The sequence below is a fragment of the Anomaloglossus baeobatrachus genome, chromosome 1, assembly GCF_048569485.1.
Source record: "Anomaloglossus baeobatrachus isolate aAnoBae1 chromosome 1, aAnoBae1.hap1, whole genome shotgun sequence".
Taxonomy (NCBI): domain Eukaryota; kingdom Metazoa; phylum Chordata; class Amphibia; order Anura; family Aromobatidae; genus Anomaloglossus; species Anomaloglossus baeobatrachus.
Window position 1 is genome coordinate 501,614,982 of NC_134353.1, and position 22,559 is coordinate 501,637,540.

General features: G+C 39.8%; 1 protein-coding gene across 2 annotated transcripts in view; it reads right to left on the minus strand.

Annotated features, from left to right (window-relative positions):
- PAX5 (paired box 5) overlaps positions 1–22,559 on the minus strand; it is a 385,612-nt gene that overhangs the window by 178,336 nt on the left and 184,717 nt on the right. Inside the window, exon 7 of one of the 2 annotated variants that reach the window (XM_075315760.1) lies at positions 14,098–14,208. The exons of the other annotated variant lie outside the window; for it this stretch is intronic. Coding sequence (XP_075171875.1) covers positions 14,098–14,208 — 111 coding nt within the window. The remainder of the gene's footprint in view (positions 1–14,097; positions 14,209–22,559) is intronic. 2 annotated transcript variants of the gene reach the window in all.

Consider the following 22,559-nt stretch of genomic DNA (forward strand, 5'->3'; position numbering starts at 1 on the left):
TGTTGATGTCTACCATGTGACACATCTCACAATGCCATTACTTTTGTTTTCTGTTCTTATAAAGGAACCAAAAAACTGAAGAAGGCAGATGTGAACCTGGGCTAACATTGTCCTTGAAAGTAGGCACACATGGTATTTGGCATTCTACTTTTAATAATGTCTAATAAAATAAAAATGACACAAAGCACTCCAAAAACAGGCATGAAGCATATGATGTGTGACTGTTTGCTAGGTATACACCACTGTACAACCACAGTCTTTTCAATGGGATGGTCATGGAGCACATCACTATCAACCAGTCTTTGCGTTATAAAAGTTCAGCTAAAAAACATAATTTTTGGTTTTTGAACCCTTGAGAATTTTCCATATTTCTGTAAAAATTTTATCTAGAACTAAATTAGATGTTCATACAAGTACTAAAAGTAGAGAACCAAATTAAATAATTAAGCCACAAATATTAGACTTTCATTTATTTGAAATGAAGAAGATGATCCAATATCACATGTCTATGACTGGCAAAAGTATGTGAACCTTTAAGATTCGCATATAATCTGAAGGTGAAGAATCAGGTCACTTTTCATTTAATTGAAAGACAATTGGGTGTGAGTGGATGACTTGTTTTTTTTTTTTTTAAAGAACAGAGACAGATTGTGTATAAATAGAAAAAAATGAAGACCTTTATCACCCTCTTGCCCACCCACTAACAATGATCACTCCATGATTATAGATGAGCAAAGCCGACCTTTAAAGTTCGAGGTTCAGGTCTCAGACTCAAACATGGACTTGTAAGAAAGTCAGTATCTAAGTTTGGGTGCTCTTTGCATTCTAACGACTCTGGGTGTTCAGGTATGCTTGGTGCGTAGCCCAGAGAGAGCCACTTGCAGCCTCTGAATGGCTCTCACTAGAGATAAAAACGACTTTTTCAGATGCTGTGTCTAAAAAAATCAAAACCAGGACCTCCCTCCCACAGAAATGTTATGTTTATAGCTGGTTGTATTGGATGGAGAGCTGAACTGCCCAATCATTCACTTCCAATGGGGTTCGGGTTCCAGGATCAAGTTCAGCTCAAGTCCCGGTCCCGAACTTAACTTTATGTAAAGTTCAACTGAAGCCAGCCAACCCAAACTTCCACAAGTCCTGTCATCTCTATCCACGATCAAGGCATTTAATAATCCATGAAGTCACAAAGGAGAACAAGATAACCTTTAAGCAACTAAAGGTCTCTCTCATACTAGCTAATGATAGTGTTCAACAGTGCACCATTAAGAGAACACTAAACAATAATGGTGTACATGGCAGGATTGCAAGGAGAAAGCCACTGCTCTCCTACAAAAACATTGCTGCCCATCAGAAGTTTGCTAAAAGTCACTTTGACAAGCCAGAAAGCTATTTGAATAATCTTTTGTGGACAGATGAGACCAAAATAGGCCAAAACCTCATACCATCACTGAATCTCGGCGGTGGTAATATCAAGTTTTGGTTATATATTGCTGTTTCTCGTCCAAGATAGTTTACTGTCATGTCCCACAATTTGGAAATCATACAGTATTGTATTGTTGCCTTTACGTTGCTATGCAATAAAGTTGCCTCTTAGCAGTTTGTCCTTCCTCTCTACTTGTAGCTCTGATGTAAGCTGTGATGTCAGTACATCCTACCTTCTTCCCCAGTTAGTGCATGTCATCCATCTTGCTAGTATGATGTATAGACATGTGTGATTCAGAAATGTCTTTTTGACCTACTGTAATTGTGCATAACTGCAGGAATTCAACTGGAAAATAAACATTGTTCTGGAATCTTCATATATGCCAACTGTCTTTGTGTGAATAATGGTACATAGAGACATCCACAGATATGGTTTTTCAAGCGCCATACACTAGCAGCCTAGTTATGAAGTCAGAATACCATTATTGATCGAACAATGAATTCTGAATTATACCAAGAAATTCTATAGAAAAATGTCAAGACTAGGGCTGAGCGGACCCAGACTGTAAAAGATGCCCGGGTGCCTAATGAGGGGCCGGGATTCTGCGTGTACAATCTGAATTCGGCATTGAGGAAATTAAAGGAAAAATAAAGAAAACAAGAATTAAGTGAGTGTTTCATACTTTACGGAAACCTGGTGTCATGGCGGCAAACTGCTTCCGGGTTACACATTCACTTCCTGTACTGCGCAATAGTTTCATTGCATACACACAGCTTTCTGTGCTTTTCCCGCCCACCGGCTATCCTGTCGTCTATAATTGGTTGCAGTCAGACACACCCCCAACCTGTGACAGTGTCTGCCTGCAGTCATCGCTCATCGCAGCTCAGTCATTGTCTACACTCACAGCCGGTGGTCTTGTTCTATGGCCGCTCGCTGGGAGATGTAGCAGAGCTGGAAGCGGTATGGGACCTCATGTGGATTACGCCGGACCTGGAGGGTGTTTGGGGTTAATAAAGTAGTGAAAGAAGATCTGTTTTTGTATTTTATTCTAAATAAAGGAATTTTTCTCTGTGTTTGTACTTATTTACTTTCATTTCATCATTCACAGGTTAGTAATGCAGGTATCTCATAGACAACTGTGCCATCAATAAGCTAGGGTTAAGTAAGAGCTCTGCGCTGTTATTAACCCCTGCAATTACCCTGATTGCCAATGCAACACAGCAATGGGAAGAGCCAGTAAAGCAGCGGGATTGACACATCTAATGATGAAAAAAATAGCCACATGTGGTTTTTCTTAGGCCAGAGTCACACTTGTGAGGGACTCGCACGAGTCTCTCATCGCATCACCTGGCACAGCCGCACATTCTTCTGACAGGAGCAGGTCGACTGCATGTGTTTCTATGTACCTGCACACTCATGTTTGGAGAGCGTCAGGCCGTGCCGGGTGATATCATGCCAGACTCGCACGAGTCTTGCATCGCATCACCCGGCACAGCTGCAAACTCTTCTGACAGGAGCGTGTCGGGTGCATTTGTTTCTATATACCTGCACGCTCATGTTCGGAGAGCAGCAGGCCATGCCAGGTGAAGTGATGTGAGTCCCTCGCACGTGTGAATGGGCTTATTTTGAATCACAGCACAGATAAAGCATGACAGCTGGGGGCTGAAGCTGTGGGCTTTATCTGTGCTGGCATCAGAATATGGGGGACCCTGCGCCGATTGTTTTATTATCTAATCCTAACCCTAACCCTAACCCTGCAATTACCCTGATTGCCAATGCACCACAGCAATGGGAAGAGCCAGTAAGGCAGCGGGATTGACACATCTAATGGATGTGGCAATACCAGGCAGCTGCGGGCTGAGAATACCACCTCCCAGCTGGCTTTATCTTGGCTGGGTATCAAAATTTGGGGGGATCGCTCGTCATTTTTTTAAAAAAAAAAAATTATTTTAATAAAAAAAATAGCCACATGCGGTTTTTCTCAGGCCGGAGTCACACTTGTGAGGGACTCGCACGAGTCTCTCATCAGATCACCCGGCACAGCTGCACACTCTTCTGACAAGAACAGGTCGACTGCATGTGTTTCTATGTACCTGCATGCTCATGTTCAGAAAGCAGCAGGCTGTGCCGAGTGATGTTATACTAGACACACACGAGTCTTGCATCGCATCACCTGGCACAACCGCAAACGCTTCTGACAGGAGCATGTCGGGTGCATGTGTTTCTATGTACCTGCACGCTCATGTTCAGAGAGCAGCAGGCCGTGCCAGGTGAAGTGATGCGAATCCCTCGCATGTGTGACTGGGCTTATTTTGATACACAGCACAGAGAAAGCATGACAGCTGGGGGCTGCAGCTGTGGGCTTTATCAGTGCTGGCATCAGAATATGGGGGACCCTGCGCCGATTGTTTTATTATTTATTTATTCATTTAATTTTATACCATCATACTGACCCGCAGACACTTGCACTGCATTTCCTGCCCAACGGTCATCCTGGTGCCTGTGATTGGTTGCAGTCAGCTGACACCCTGACACTCAGGGTGGGGGCGCATCTAACTGCAATCAAGTACACGCGCCGGTGGGTGGACAAAGCAAATGAGAGTTAATTGTCGGCTCCAGAAGGGAATGCGTGACCCGGAAGGAGTGTGCCGCCATGACACAGCCTCGGTGAGAACATTACATGCGCTCCTACCCTCCTATTCCTTTCACCAACGTTTTTAATCTCTGGATTCTGGTCCCCTAGACTTATATGGGTACTGGATTCCGGAGCGGATAGGGTTTTTTTTTAAAATTTAGCAGGGACCCGCCGGTCCTGGTTTTTTGTGAGTTCGACCAGCTCTAGTCAAGACATCAGTCCATGAGATGAATATCAAGAGAAAGTGAATCATGCAGTGAGACAACTATTGGTTAAAGAAAAATAAAGCTTAAATTTAGAAATCATTAAATCAAAGTCTTGACCTTAATCTTACAGAATTTTTTTTTAAGGACCTGAAAAAAGTAGTAAATGGGAGAAAACTCATTAACATAATAGAATAGAACAGGGGTCGGAACCTTTTTGGGTGAGAGAGCCATGAACGTCAAATATTTTATAATGTAATTCCATGAGAGCCATACTCTCCAGGGGGCAGCTGCGGTGGTGGAGCAGCTAAGAAGGTCCCAGGAGGCAGGATAGGCGATGCTGCGGGCATGGAGTAGGGGGTGTCAAGGCTCAAGAGTGTCAGTGTGCGGAGGGTCGGTGATACTGCTGCAGGCTTGTGGGGTGTCAAGGCGGCGGGCGCTATTGCTCTGCCGGCGGGCTGCTTTGAATCTCCCCCAGTTGACGACATTAACTTCAAGAAAATGGACGTGGAGTCCTATCTACGCACAGGACACCTCCGTGGCCATTTTCTTGAAGTCAATCTCATCTACTGCAGGAGGTTCAAAGCAGCCAGCAGTCCGCCGGCTACTTGTAGGCTTGCCGCCGCAACACCCCATGAGCCTGCAGTATCGCCGACCCTGCGCCACCACTTCTCCCCCAGTAAGCCATATGCGGTTTATAAGACATACCCCCATTTTTCCTCCAGTTTTGGAGGAAAAAAGTGCATCTTACAAACCGGAAAATATGGTACTTTTTTATTAAAGATTTGTCTGCCAGCCAGATGCAGCCATCAAAACATCCACATCTGGCTCGCAAGCCATAGGTTCCTGACCCCTGGAATAGAAGCTGGTTTGTAGGAAGGGATGGGCTAAAATTCTTTCAAGACAATGTGCAATTAATGGAAATTTTTTGATGCATTTAGTGTTTCCCAATGAAGTCACACCACATTTTAAAAGCAAAAATTGACATGCTTTGCTACTACAAAAATGTGATATTGGATAATTTTCCTCATTTCAAAAATGACAGTCTAATATGTTTTACTCAATGACAAAGTCTAATATTTTTGTCTCATTAGCTTGATTTGGTTCTCTTTATCTATTTTCTACTGTACATTAATCCATAGTAGATGATTGGTGTAACAATTTTCAAAAAGGAAATTATAGAATCTTGATGAACACCCAGTTCGCATTGGTTTATCAATACAATAATAAGTTACCTATGAAAAAATGGCTACCGTGATATTTGTTCAGCCATCTTCACTCACTATATGTCTATAAATCACAATGGTATCAAACCTAAGCAAAGGTGACAGTATCACATAGTAATAATACCTAAAATACCTGCAGATATTATTCTGTAATAACAAATATATGACAAAGATATATTTTTGTCACTGAAAAAACGGAAACACATTTATATAGTGGACTGAAAGACAAAGACCACATGGCACACTTGCATACAAATATTAAAGAATGGAGTCGTGTGTGGAAGGTGTGAATTACCAATTAGCACAGTAAAATAGAAATTTAAGTCCCTAAAGGAAGGTATAACAAACTGTACAGCAACTAAAATACTGACTGCCAATCTCAAATTAATTTAATTCAATTAAACATTTTTAATAATATAAGAATCTAATACACTTGAGTGCCTTCCTATGCTTTAGGTTTCCCAAGCCAGTTCTTCTATTAAACACCACACCGGTGCAAATGGTAATATGCAGATGAGAAACCAAATGGTCAGGACTCCCGTTATGTTCTTAAATCTATTTCGCAACTACCAGTCAATATGTGTGCAATCACCTATTTACTTACTCTATATTTGACTGGAAATTTACATGGCATATATCGACATGTAAAGTCCCATTTAGATAGCGCAATTTTAGTCTGCTGAATGCCAATTGTCTATGTACAAGTAACTCAGTACTCATTAACTGGCCGATGGAAACTGATATGCTCGTTCTGTCCCTATACGTCATCACATTTATATGGGGCTATGTGTTGCTGATAACGATGATTTTTATGCCAGAATAACCAGAATAGACAATCTGGTAATCGGACAATTAAGGCTGTGGCCACACGAGCATTACTGCAAATGCATCGCATGACACTTGGCTCCAACTCTGATGGAGTGTAAGCAAAGTGTCATGCCACTGTGATACGATACTGCGATCAGAGCACAGCCACGGAGAAGGGGGCAGGTGCTGCGGAGGAGAGGGGGATTAATCTCCCTATCTCCCCCATTGTCACCTGATGTGATTATCGCACTTTACCTCAGTGTAATGCGAGTGCAGTGCAATGTTTGTCTCGCATCCATACAAGCATACATTCAGCGATTGTTTTCTCGATCCGATTAGGGCTGAGAAAAAAATCGCTCATAGGAGCGGCCCCATAGAGTAACATTGGTCTGAGTGATTTTTTTTATCGTGTTCCACTTGGTCCGTTTTTCTCGCCATGTGTCCTTAGCCTAAGCATTCTGGTCTTCTGTAGGGTGGACTGGTCACCAACATGTTTATACAGGCCGAGTTTTGGTTCATCTAAAAGGCTAAAAAGTGAGTTATCACATCAGATCACTCTGCATGGACAGAGAGTAGAGACCGACTCTTCGGTAAAAAGGTCAGGTAGAAGTTAGAGATGGAAATGTATCCACAGTGAAAAGAACTATAAAACCATTATTTATTAGTAATTATTAAAATATTGAAAGAAAAAAAAACAAAACACATTATTTTATGCCTACGTGTTTCAAGCATTAAGGCTTTTAATCATAACCTTCATTCATAGTTTAATGTTAGTGATCGAAACATTTAGGCCTACTTTGTATTTCCTATTTTCTCCCTCATCTAAATGGGCCCTTAGATACAGTACAAGCAATATTACCACATTATTTGTGTGTATATACTTATACATTTCAGGATTGACAATTTTCCAGCTATTTAGGGGATTAACATTTCTCTCTACAGATGACCATCTTTAGACTCCAGAAGAAGTCCCAACATCCGTATATCAGTTTATGTCCATCAATACTATTGACTTTAATGGTGAGAGCCTAACACAAGCAAGGCCACCTTTCCACTGAGGTTTATAAAATAAGTTCCCGCTGCTGGCTACTTTGTATTGTAAGAGGAGCCAAGGGATTTCTGTTCTCACAGTGCATAAGGGTGCCTAGGTAAAAGCTCTATGAATTAGGCATTAGTGTTTCAGATGGGAATACATGTTCAAGGGAAAAAAAAAGTCCTGAGATAACAGGTAACCACTGACTTTTAGCAATTATACTCATATAACCATATTTACGGTATGTCTTGCTTGTGTAGTCTTTCCAAAGCATGCAGTGAATGCACTCATTGTATGATTTTTTTTGAGCGTCACTTCATACACTGGGGTTCTCTACAAAATTATCATACCTCAAAAGGGCTAATGAAAGATATCTAAAGTCAGTGACTAATGTCGATTAATACCAAGTGTGTATACTAATACAAGATGCCAATGTTGCTAGTTCTCCTCTGTGTAAATAACGTGGCATTATTTTTTGAGCGTTACTTCATACACTGGGGTTCTTTACCAAATTATCATACCTAAAAAGGGCTAATGAAAGATATCTACAGTCAGTGAATAATGTTGATTAATATTAAGTGTGTATACTAACACAAGATGCCAATGTTGCTACTTCTCCTCTATGTAAATAACATGACATTATTTCTTGGGCGTCACGTCATACACTGGGGTTCTCTACCAAATTACCATACCTAAAAAGGACTAATGACAGATATCTACAGTCAGTGAATAATGTCGATTAATACCAAGTGTGTATACTAATACAAGATGCCAATGTTGCTACTTCTCCTCTATGTAAATAATGTGGCATTATTTTTTGAGCGTCACTTCATACACTGGGGTTCTTTACCAAATTATCATACCTAAAAAGGGCTAATGAAAGATACGGTATCTACAGTCAGTGAATAATGTCGATTCATATTAAGTGTGTATACTAACACAAGATGCTAATGTTGCTACTTCTCCTCTATGTAAATTACGTGGCATTTTTTGAGCGTCACTTCATACACTGGGGTTCTCTACCAAATTATCATACCTAAAAAGGGCTAATGAAGGATATCTACAGTCAGTGAATAATGTCAATTAATACTAAGTGTATATACTAATACAAGATGCCAATGTTGCTAGTTCTCCTCTATGTAAATAACATGGCATTATTTTATGAGTGTCACGTCATACACTGGGGTTTTCTACCAAATTATCATACCTAAAAAGAGCTAATAAAAGATATCTACAGTCAGTGAATAATGTCGATTAATATTAAGTGTGTATACTAACACAAGATGCCAATGTTGCTACTTCTCCTCTATGTAAATAACGTGACATTATTTTTTGAGCGTCAAGTCATACACTGGGGTTCTCTACCAAATTATCATACCTAAAAAGGGCTAATGACAGATATCTACAGTCTGTGAATAATCTCAATTAATACCAAGTGTGTATACTAATACAAGATTCCAATGTTGCTAGTTCTCTATGTAAATATCATGGCATTATTTTTTTCACAGCATGGCCATCATGATAACAATGGAATAATAGGCTGCACATCTGATAGTCAAAGTAACCTCAGACTACTTTCAAAATCCAACTAGTACAATCAAGCCTCATCAGTATAAAAGGAATTGAAAGTAAAAACCCATTGAAATGTCTTGAAATATACATGGTGTGCCTTACCTGCTATATATCTTCTTCCTCTTATATTATACATATAAATAGCTGTATTTCCATCCTCCTTTTGTTTCTCATTTGTGTTTAATATCTGCATGTAAATGTCTGAAAATAGCATCTGTAATTGAGGATTATGAAGTATAGCCAGCTCCTGACAGGCTGCTAAGGAAGATGGATTATCCTCATTTTTCTGTAAATTTTGTCAATTTTGGAATTCATAAGCTATCAACACTGATCAAAATGTTACTGCACAGCTGTGTCAAAAAAGGGAGAGAGAGAGTGAGGCGAAAGTGGTGACGTTCGCTCCCCTGCTCACCGAGAATATTGGTTCTCCTTTCTACTTAACTAGCAGCCCTCCCACCCACCTTTTCCTTGCTTGTTTAATGCATTACAAACTGGATGGGAATGATTCCCTGCTACTTGTTATTTACCTAAAAAAAAAAAAAAAAAGCAAATAAATAAAATATATAAAGAAATTGAAAAGAACGCCAATGCTCTGGTGTGCCTATTCAAATCACAAAGTGTAATTTATTACATTTTCTCCCCTCTTTATTTATTCCTAAGTAGTAAACACAATTTCTATTCAGGGGGTTTATTATGTTCAACTCCTAGCAGACAATCACAGCACACTAGAGGCAATTGTTTAGACTCTTCCTCTCAATTTTCCCATTACTGGGAGTAAGTACTGTTGGGACTCTTTAATAGCCCGACTGCAGCCCATATCAATAACAGATGAGGTTTAATCGTCCAACACAAAAATTATTTAGGCTCAGAAAGGACATTCAATGTCATTTGCATAATGGCATCGCTATCCCGCGCACCTAACCCGTCGTGCATAAACAAGGCCCAGGGACCATAAATAATAATAAATCATGACGTCCCTGCGTCTCTGGCTGTAATAGCAGCCACTCTTCGTTGAAATTATTTCACTAGAAAATGGGCACTGTAATTTTTAAGACATGTGGCATGCCACAAGGCAGTAAATCTCTAGCAAGCACACACATATACAATGAAAAGACTGCCCCGTGAGCACAAAGCTGTGTGAATGAGAGATGGAAAATATTTGCATTTGCAGTTTAAATTGGCTTCTGTGATGCTGGGGAATGAAAACAAAAAAATAGAAGAATTGAAGAAAGTGGTGTGCATTTGATTGTGCTCTGATGTGACGTTTGCTTAAGTAAAGTATTTGTGGCCGGAATTTTAATTTACAAATGCAATAAACAAAATGAAAAATTACGTATGCGAAAAATTCACAGAGGGGCATTTCACTACCTTAATATTAGATAGGATTAAAGTAGGAAAATGGTTTCTCAAAGAATTTAGGATTAGGAGTCTTTAGTGGCCTATGGCTAACACATTTCAATGACATTAAAAATGGCCGCATTGGCATTTTACATATAATGGATTTTGTATTTTTATTCCAAATCTTTTTTTGGCCCCATCAGCATTAGGGGGTATTTAGAAAAATGATTAAAGGAATTTATTTTTCATATTGTACATAAAGGGGACAAATCCTGTTTGTTAGAAAGATCAGATTATGAGAAGCCCTGGAGAGGGATAGAAGTGAGCACAAAATAGGGCAATACCGTCTGGTAAAAGAAAAGTAAAAGCAATGATAACACTCACCTGAAGGTGTTGTGTGCCGGCAAAACATGTATAAAAGTGTGGAAAACATTGTGGCTGGAGGAAATGGTTTATCCAGATGTAGAATAGCAAAAATGGAAACTGTCACGTTTAGGCGCGGGGATGAAGAGCCTTGGGATTCCAAAATGGTTTTTATTAATACCAATGGGTTTCTGTGCCAGACAGGCGCCTTAAGGTATAAAGACTTATTTTATACCTTGAGAAAAGCACCAGTGCGGTGCAGAAATGCCTTGGAATGAATAAAAAAAAACATTTGGGATCCTAATGCTCTTCAGCGCAGCCCGCCTAAACGTGACAGTTTCCACTTTTGCCAAAGATCAGATTCTGGGATTTACAACTGATAGGACCTAACAATCTACTGTAATTTCCAGATAAACTAGGTATCTCTATTCTCCTCTAGTGCCACTACTGGTGAGTTACCTGATCTGTCCTGCCTCCCACCTACCTTGTTCTGACTCGTACTCTCCTTGTTCATCCGTCTGTCCCGGTCCCCGACTACCCACTCCTGTCTACTGTGTACCTTTCCCTGTCTATCTTATCCCGGTCCCAACCTGTTTGTCCCCCTCCCTTGTTTGTACGTGGACTTCCCGGCATCTGACCTGTATCCTTGTTCCTAACTTCGACTCCATTTTGCCCCTCTATTGCATACGTGACTTCCCGTCCTCCAACTCTTGGCTATCACCTGACCACAATTTGATTATCCCTATCATGAGTCCTGTCAGTCATTGGCCAGCCCTGAGAGGGGTCAAGTGTAAGTGACACATTTCCCTACAATCCTGAATGCTTAGTTTTTCTAATGCTTTTTCTTAGACCATCCAAGGTCAAAGTGGTACTCCTAACCCCTATAATTGGCATGTAGGCTTTTTTACACCCTTTACTTCCTTTATTGTAGGTCTTCCAAAGGAACCTGCTTTCATAACCAGTTAACGCTTAAGGATACCATTGGAGCGCAGATTCTGTTCCTTCCTTTCCTAAGAATTTTTTATACTTAACTGAATTTAATTTTTTTTCAACTACACTGTAAAATAAAGCTTATACCCTGTGCCTAAATGTAGACTGCGGTGACAGGAATAGTTACAGTTTTAGTGAGGGTTTTTTTGTTTTGTTTTTGTTTAAAATAACTCTATGACAGTACCTGCAAATAAGTGAATTAATCAAGTCAAATAGGCGATTTGGACATTTTGCTTTTAAAGGAAATACATTTTATAATTTTGTTTAAATAGTTGCGGAATGAATGAAGCAATTTAGCTGGTATCCATTTATATTGCATTTTATTAAATTACTTAGTATTCCATAATATTTTAGGCTATTTACATTAATCCCACAGTTTTCCTGCAAAACGAAAGTCGACATGATAAAACTCCCAAGGAGTTTTAGGGTAATTTTGGAATTTAGTATGGTTATTTTATATTTAGGTACTAAGTGTCTTGGGAGAACCGTTTGCCAAACTAAAAATATTGTTGCCAGAAAATTAGGAATTCTGATTTTCTATTATGCAGTCCACACAGAAAGATGACTGTTTGCATGGCCATAATTATCATACAACTATAAGACTAACATTGCAATGAACTGTAAAGGTGCAGTATACCTTCTCTATATTTTATTAATTGTTTAATACATGCAGTTTATACTATACAGTGACGAGATTAACCATTGAAACTCAAATAATGCTAGTCAGTAGACAGTTATTTTGTTAAAATGTGAATATTGGGTTAAATTTACTTTGATAACTTTTGAAAACATCAGTTTAGGGCTTCATTCACGCTAGCATTTTTCTATGTGCTGCTTTTTGTCTAATTTTTACATATTCATTGACATCTCAATTAATTAGATGGGATCAGTTAAGTTGGCATAATGTTGGCATGGTACCATTTACTACCAGTGGCCCACATTATTATTTTATCCAGATTTAGTGTATAATATTTTTTTCAGCGTTTAATATATATTATCTGAAGACATCAGACTAAGTGATATTGTTTAAACCAAAAATAATATTGTAAAGTCTCAAATATTCATTGTGCCCCCTATAATTACACACTCCATGACTAGCTGTTGCTGATTGCATTAATTTGAATACAAATTAGTAATACATAGCACAGACTTTGCCGTTTGCTTTCTCAGACCCATCATGTGCGTGCTCTTCAGCACCAAGGACAGCACCAGTTCTATTACTACTGTAACAATTTCAACTGAGCCATTTCATAACAAAAAAATCTAATATTATCAAAGGGGTGATCGAAAGGCTGATTCAATTTTCATCTAAATCCCTATTTATTTTTTGCTCTAATATACACTAAGGTGTTAAAATGACTACAATAAAAAAAATCTCCGACTACACTATCTATTATTGGATTCTTTTCTAATTCCTATCTGATGACGCTTCATTTGCGAATGCCAGTGCATACTGGGATACTCAAATAAAGCGTCATTAAGGGCAGAGGCTACAGTCACTTGCACAGACTCTGCCCCCTCCCTGAAATGAATTGTCATCAGTGACGCTTGTTTCAGGGGCTGCTCTGGCACTTGCACGCTGTCATTGTGCGATGTGCATAGTGACAGCATGCTCTGTGTTGCTGGCTCATTTCAGCACAGCCATCAACAGAACAGCGTGCAGTATCAGTGTGTGATGTCAGAGTACCAAGAGGTGTGCAGAGAACTAGCCCCGGCTAGTGATGTCCCAATGACAGTGTGCGAGGACAAGACCAGTCCTGGAAATGTGCGTCACTGATAATATTTTGTTTTAGGGAGGGGGCTGAGGCTATGGCAGTGACTTCAGCCTCTGCCCCAGATGACAATTTGAGTATCCCAGTATGCACTGGGATTCTCAAATGAAGTGTCATCACACAGAAAGTATAGAAAAAAAATCAATAATTGCTTGATAGTGTAGTGAGGGAAGGATTGACATTTTTTAATGCAGCCATATTAGAAAATAGTTTAAATTTGGGCAACAAATAGATAGTTTAGATGAAAATGTATTCAGCATTCAGACTTTTCTTGTTTATCAACAATTCACTATTATATGGTCTTAACCCAGGAGTCAAGTGACATTCATACATTTCTGACCATGCTAAAACGTTTTAGTGTCCTGGAGGCCCAATAGTATCTGTAGCTAGTAAGAGCTAGGAATCCACATAAAAGGCTTACAGAGCCACATGCAGGTCCTAAGTCATTGGTGGGGAACACTACTATAAACTAAAAGTAGTTTACAAAAAAAAAGATACATGTGACATCACTTTAATTTTAAAAACTTTTAAGACTAACGTAACTTAACTTGTTCATCAATCATACTAATATAAATCAATACATGCCACAATGGTAGATTGACATTTTTAAGCATTTATAAAAAAACTTAATTATTATTATTATAACAAAAATTATTGTCAATAAAAATCCTCAGCAGGATAATATTATTACAGCAAGTCCCCTCCCAGCTCGCTTTTAAGAGCATGTGGACTTACCGAGGTTCGGCTGTTGGGCTCATGATGAAGAGCGAGTCGAAAATCGCGCCACTGAGCTGTCGAACCGCCAGAAAACTCAACCTGTTCCAAGCGTGGAAGCCAACGGACCTGCTGAAACCATAAGGTAATGTTCAGAACCAGATCACCCCATTGTGATCGTGTTCTGATCGTGGTCTTATTTTTTGTCTTATAGGTAACTCTATACTGAAACTGTATGTGTCTCTTATTTAAGATAACATTTACATTTTCCAATAACGTCATTGATCGGGTTCTTGATTCATGCAGTTAAATACTAAACAATACCCAAACATTGAAAATATTATATACTATACTGTATGATATTGACAGTTTAAATAAAATTAAGATTAACTAAAATATTCACAATAAGTGATTATTATAACATGTAGACTTACATGACAAGAGCACAGGCACATGTAAAATAATATTACTTTATAGACAAGGCTATACTATGCTCCTTTCAACTAAATGACATTTTCAAGAAATAAAACAACATAATGGAATAAAAATGAAATTTGTGAAAACTAGATTTAAAAGAATACTTTTTCTATTGTTTTTACTATTGATGAGCAGTGGGTGATGGATCAATTCCATGGCATACATTATTCATGGTAAAAACACTACTTTATTCAATATTCATGCATATACTATCTATCTGCTTCATTTTTCTCCCTGATTTTTTAAATTTAAAAAAGGATTACTCATTGATTCCTTGAGATCCAACCACTGGGGCTCTCTGCGATCATCAGAACTTGGGTCCATAGACTTCTGAATGGGGAGGAGGTTGAACACTGCCACTACCACTCTATTTATTCCTTATGGGGCTACCAGAGAAAGCAGAGTACATCACTCAGCCTGCTCCAATAGTCATTTAGACAATGAATGGAGCAGAGATGTGCTGTGCATCCTTGACCTCCACCCCATTAAGACAAGGCTCTGCAGATCTCCATTCTCTGGATCACAAAAGGAAATAGGAGTTTATAGCATATCCTAAGGGATAACTTTCAATCTAAGGAAAACACACTCTAAAGGCCCCTTTACACACTGCAACATCGCTAACGACATCGCTGTAATGTCACCGGTTTTGTGACGTAATAGCGACCTCCCCAGCGACATTCCAGTGTGTGAAACACATCAGCGACCTGGCCCCCGCTGTGAGGTCACTGATCGCTACAAATCTTTCAGGACCATTTTTTGGTCCTTTGTTCCCTGCTGTGCAGCATGCATCGGTGTGTTTGACACCGTTACAACGACTTCGTTAGTGACTTCCCTGTCAAATAGCTGCTTTGACATCGCTAGAAAGTCTCGAAACGCTGCTGCGTCGTTGGCCAGGTATGCCTGTTTGACAGCTCACCAGCGACTCACCAGAGACTTTGTAGCAATCCCGGCAAGGTTTTGATCGCTGGTGGGATTGCTAGAAAGTTTCAGTGTGTAAAGGGGCCTTAATAGTCAAGTAAAATGTTAACATCCTAACCCTTTTCTTCCAAAGAAGTACCATGGAGTAGCTTGCCAAGAAGCATTTAAGGGTGCTTATCCTGGTCCTGAATTTGACTGTTGTTTAAAGAGGAGACCCCTGTTTTATGAACCTTCTTTTATTAGCTAGACAGTGAAGCTGATAAGAAAGATCAGCTTCCACTCTGTAGGACTCAATACAGGTATATAAGACTTGTATAATTCATATACAGCCACTGCTGATGAAATTGAAGACTAGACAAAACCTCTCCTGGAGATAATAGATGATAATAGATGATATAATAATAGGCTATAGTGGAAAAACTGACACTTTAGAAGCATAGTGTTAGTGCAACCTCCTATGGAAAGTGCAATTCAGGTCTGGGCACCAGTTCATATAAAGTATTGAAAATAAAAATCAAAAGAAGATCAATAAAACTCATAAGGGGCATGGAAGACCTTAGCTATGGGAGGACATGATTAACTTGTACAGGTACATAAATGGTCCATACAAAAAATATACTCAAAAGCTGTTTCATGTAAAACCCCTCAAAAGACAAGAGAGTCATCCCTTCATTTGGAGATAGGAAGGTTCAATCTCCGTAGGAGGCAAGGCTTCTATACCTTGAGAACTATTCATATGTAGAATAGTTAACCTCAGGAGCCGGACCCGTTGATGGTTTCAAAAAGGGATTATTTTTTTTATATATATATATAAGTAAATAACAAATATTTATGTGACTATGTAAAACTCTTGTTCTGACTGTGGATCCAGCTGATCGACACCCAAGATCAGGAGGAAAAACCTGCTTTTTAGGGCAGACTGGATCATGTATTGTAGATGTACCTAAACCCCATTCTCTTTATCCATTCTGATCTCTCAGCTGAACTTGATGGACTTGTCTTTTTTCAACTATGTAACTATTTAAGTGTGCAGATCTGGAAGTCATTACAATCAGCTATAGCCATCAATAATGTTTCTTTTGGTTGCTTGTTTTTGTTTCTTTATACGTTGCAACTGTTTAACATGATCCTAGTAGATTCAATACTGGATATGTATATAAATATCTGGTCACTGATTCCGAGAGATATTGGTTAATCTACTAATATACATTCAAGCAAATATGGGATTTCTCTACCATGAGAGAGAGATTGAACATCAAGGATTCCAAACTATTACATATACAGTGGAACCTCGCTTAACGAGTAACTCTCTTAACGAGAATTTCGCTTAACAAGCAAAGCTTTCTGTAAATTTGTAACCCACTTTATGAGAAAACTTTGCTGTACGAGCGAAATTCTCACCTCACACACTTCCGGTTTCGTCCATCTACCACACTCTGACCCGCACTTGCACTGTCCACACAAACACACACATGTACACACAGACATATACACATACACACACACACACACACACACACAGTACTGTACTATGCTCACCTTACCTTCCGTTCCACCGCCGGCCTCATAGTTCTTGTAGTTCCCGGGTACATCGCAGCGAACTACAAGTACCATGAGGCCGGCAGTGGAACGGAAGGTAAAGTGAGCATATAATATCTGTACCTTCCATTTCATCGCCGGCCTCCTGGGTCCTGTAGTGCGCCACGCCGCTCTGCTCCGCTCCAGGCATCGGCATCCATAGCAACGAAGCAGGAACTTCCTGGTTCCTGTCACCGCTTGTCAAAGGCAGCGCGCTGGCCAATCAGAGGCAAGCGGCTCTGCCTTTGACGTCAGCGCTCTGGCAGGAAGTTCCGCCCTCGTTGTCATGGTCACCTAATACACGGCCCGCACCGGAGAACAGCAAGTCCCAGGAGACCGGCGATGGAACGGAAGGTAAGGTGAGCATATAATATGTGCGTGTGCATGTGTTTGTGTGTGTTTGTGTGCGTTTGAACATGTTTGTGTGAGTTTGTACATGTGTGGAATGATAGAATAGGGGACCAGGATGGGACATTTAACACATTGTGGAACGGATTGGCAGCATTGCAATGATTTCCTACGGGAAACCTTGCTCTGCTGAACGAGTACCTTGATTAACAAGCACAGTCCCAGAACGGATTGTTCTCGTTAAGCAAGGTTCCACTGTAAATGAGAACTCAGAGTTAAAGGGGTATACCCATGTACAAGATCCTATCCCAATATGTAATAGGTGTAATAATAATAATATTAGCAACTACCTCCAATTAGAAATGTAGTATAGTTATCTTGATTAGTTATGTCGCTTACCTCATGTGCAGGGCATTGCAGCTGAGGTATCTATGGTTACAACCACGAGCAACTATTTGTCACTATATGAGTGGTTTTAACCATGGATACCTAAGCTGCAATACCCTGCACATGAAGTAAGAGACATACTTAATCAAGAGTACTATGTGACATTTCTAATTGAAGGTATATGCTAATATTATTTACACCTACTACATATTGGGATAGGATATTGGAAATGGGAATACCCCTTTAAAGAAAAGAAACCCATGGTATGATTGGGACAAAGGGAAATCACTCTGATGAGAGCTCATATTGCCTAATGGAAGTCTAGATATTTACTCCTTATGTCATAAAGTGAAGGCAGGAGATGTTTGGAGATAGACCAACTGAGCTTACAAAAGAAAGAATGCACGTAGCAGCTACACAACAATTCAGAGCAATAGTCAAGTTTTAATTTTTGGCTAAAAATATGCTTTCCTGTCCATTATTAAATGGAATAAATGGCGCTATAATAAATAATAATAATATAATAACAACATAGGGTTTGTCTGCACATAACAACTCCACATTTAATTCTTGAAACTATGATTTTGTCAATAAAATGTTATACTGCTATATTATGTGGAATATATTTATTTAGTAAAATAACATGTCAGGAAAGCTGATAGATTCACTTTATTGGGACACCCACTGGTTGTGTCTAAGGAAAATTGCATGGCAATGTTAGATGCAAAAAGTGCAAGAGATGACCCTAGTATATATAATAAGATGTGATAAGAATAGACAGAGCTACATCATTATACAGAATAATGGTCCGCTTTATTATGGGTTTTTGGTACCTAAGCAGCTGTTGACCCCAAAGTTGCATCATTTTTCCAAACATTTATGTTATATTTATGGCAAAATAATATTTCTGAATCCATCCATGAAATATGATAACCATATAACAGTATAGTATTTTAATAATTAGTTATGCTTGCAAAAAGAAATTAAAAAATCTAATTATAAATCAATAGTTATCACTCGGACTGTATAATGCAAGCGACATAGGGAACCATGGACTTTCACGAAAAATTAACAGGTCTTGCATTAAGTCTGCAGTTCATTAAGCAAGTCAGCAGGCCTGTTAGTTTTGCTATAGATTTATCTATCCATCTTTTCTTTATAGCTAAAAAAGCGGCAGGAGGCAAGTCAATATTCCTTCCCCGGTATTCTCAATGTCCTCACTACTGTGATTTCAGATACAAAATATCTAATTGTTTACAGCAGCTTCTCGGCCCTCTAATTTGCCTTATAAAGCATAGAATTGCAAACGAAAAGATCTAACCCACAATCTATTAATATTTCATCTACTGTCTCTATTGAAATGTGATGCGATTCTAAATAAAGCTTAACAAATCAAATAATCCCTTCAGCTAAACAATATACATACATTACTGGGGAATGTTTCTGTGTGAGCAGCATTTTGCATACAGCAGTATCAGCTTTCAGCAATTTGTTAGCATATCTATTGGACATACTTTAGTTGTGTGTCGTTTAAGACTAGATCACTGCGGTGCCCTGGAACTACTCTGCAGGTCACATTCAGCACCGATTCATTTGACCTACTGTCAATACCATTTGAAAGCCATTAAAGGGTCTACAGCACATTAGCTGGTGAAACGGTCCATCTCATGACATGGAGAGAGATCTTGGATTACAAATGAGGTGTCAAAGCAAGTGTCTTCTTTTACATGGCACATTTTGTGTGTTTCCACATTATGCAGAAATTGAAATATTGGTCTAGCAGAATTGAGAGTTATGTTATCCATTTTTTGTTAGTATATATATATCAAGATATAAACCAGTAGAATTTAATCTAATGTATCATAGTATTTGTTTTTGTATTGTTTATTTTACAGTTATAAACTTGTTTATATTACAGTAATATGGTACAGAAGGCAGTATGGTAGCACTGAACGGTCCTCTAGCCCTGTACTACAGAGCCTTAAAGTGCACCAATCACCAGGATTTTCCTATATAACCTAAATCCAGTGCTATACTGGAACTATCATGCTGATCCTATACATACCTTTAGTGGTCAGCTCGGATGTATAGGTTATGAAACACAAGCAATTAAAGTTTGTAAAATGAACAGTTTTTTGATTGACAACAGCTGGGGTGGGGTTTAATAGTGGTTGCCGCCCCACTGCATGTTGTTCCTTCCCCTATCTATTAGTTATACTAATTCCATTATAGAAATGTTTTAATAATGGTTGTAAATCATGGTGGCTAAAAGGACCTTGCTGATGTCATACCCATGTGAACAAAAGAGGTGGGGCCTCAGCCAACATAGCTGAAGCAACACTATTTTTCTGTTGGCTGAGGCCACGCTCCTTCTGGTCACATGGGAATGACATCAGCACAGGTCCTTTTAGCCACCATGATTTATAGCCACAACCTCTAAAAATGGAATTAGCATAAATAATACATAGTGGGAGGATGGACAGGCAGGAGGCAGGAATAACTATGAAAACCCACCCCAACTATTAGCAGCTGAACCTGCTGCCAATCAAAAAACTGTTCCTTTTACAAACTTTACTTGCTTGTGTTTCATAACCTATACATCCGAGCTGACAACTAAAGGTAAGTAAAGAATCAGCCTGATAGTGCCAGTATAGCACTGGCTTTAGGTTATATACAATAATCCTGGTGATTGGTGCGCTTTGATTGTAAAGTGCTGCGGAATATGTTGGCGCTAAACTTTATTATTATTATTATTTAAGAAATCCACATACAGATATATGGTACTCTGTGCTCTGTATTGTGTGGTAGCATTAAAAATAAAGGAAATACTGATTCAGAATTATAAGTCTATGGTAAAAACTGTTCCAGAATATCAAGTCCATGACACAATTCTCTATCAGTGGTACAGAATGACCCTATTAAAACTTTTGGGTACCCTATTATGACTGAGCAGCTGAAATTTCCCCATAAATTTTGTTAAATTACAAACTCAGCCCCACATTATCAATCTACATATGAGATGATCAAATCTTTTAAAATTTGAATTTTCCAGGTCTGGCAAATATTTCCCCCAAAAATTTGATTTGCAGAAAATCAGAGGGACTCCAATTGCCATGAAAAGATGTGTATAACACTCTGAGGTCTCCTAGTGCTGTATCCAACACCTTCCAATTTGTTAGATGACCCCACTTAGTCATTTATGATCAGTCAGAACATTCTGAGCAAAACACTGACGTAAAATGATGGTGTTGCTCTTAAATAGAGATGAGCGAACCGGTCCCGGTTCGGCTCGAGGCCGGTTCGCCGAACGGGGCTCCCGTTCGAGTTCGGTTCGTCGAACGTTCGACGAACCGAACTCGAACGTATAGGCTATAATGGGAGGCAATCACAAACACATAAAAATGCATTATAAATGTACACAAACAGTTAATAAACATTGCCATAACACTTACCGGTCCTCGCGATCCCTTCTGCACTCTGTCTCCTGCCGCTATTCCATCCGATGATCGCTGAATCCTCCCGGTGACCTGCACTGCCAGCAGAGAAGCAGGACCTATCGTGACGTCAAAATAGCCATGTGACCAGTCACGTGGCTATTATCTCATTGGCTACAGACTGGTCACATGACTATGACACGTCATGTAGGACCTGCGAGTGCATCTCTCCGGTACACGGTGCACATATGTGTATCGCCGTGTACCGGCGACATGCTCTAGCACACGGTCGACTCCCCGTTCCGTTAGGGACCGGCTGACACAGCCGGTCATTAACGGAGATCACCGTTGCCATAGCAACGCAGTTAGCGGTGACGTCACCGCTAACCGCGGCTCCGGGAGCACCGTTGCTATGGTAACGCGTCTGTCAGCGTTACCGCTAGCAGCCAGCAGTGATCACTCACGGAGTGAAGGCTGCACGCTGCTTCCCGATTGTAGTGATGATTGTAGTTAGGATGGAGGTTCCCCAGCCCCAAGTGATGCCCCTCACTACAATCGTCACTACTACTACACTAGAAAGAAAGAAGACAGAAGAGCAGGATCGTGGAGGGCTGACAGGGGGTAATAAAGATGGAGTCTCTAATGTGTCTGTGTATTTATTTCTATTAAAGTATTTTTTCTCTGTGTGGTGTCTTTTTTTAACCCTTTATTGGAGATTCTTAATGGCCGGGTCAAACGTGCCTGACATTAAGAATCTCTGGCTTAATACTGGCTGGTAAAACAAAGCCAGTATTAACTCATGATTACCCAACAAGCCACCTGGCTCCAGGGCTGTTGGAAGAGTTGGATACAGCGCCAGATGATGGCGCTTCTATGAGAGCGCCATTTTCTGGGACGGCTGCGGACTGAAATCCGCAGCAGAGGCGCCCACAAACCTCGGGCTAACCTGTGCTGCGGATTCCAATCCCCAGCTGCCTAGTTGTACCCGGCTGGACACAAAAATAGGGCGAAGCCCACGTCATTTGTTTTTTAATTATTTCATGAAATAAGTGAAATAATTAAAAAAAACGGGCTTCCCTATATTTTTGGTTCCCAGCCGGGTACAAATAGGCAACTGGGGGTTGGAGGCAGCCCGTGGCTGCCAGCTGTACCTGGCTAGCATACAAAAATATGGCGAAGCCCACGTCATTTTTTTGGTGGGCAAAAAACTTCTGCATACAGTCCTGGATGGAGTATGCTGAGCCTTGTAGTTCTGCAGCTGCTGTCTGCTCTTCTCCATACGGACAGACAGCAGCTGCAGAACTACAAGGCTCAGCATACTCCATCCAGGACTGTATGCAG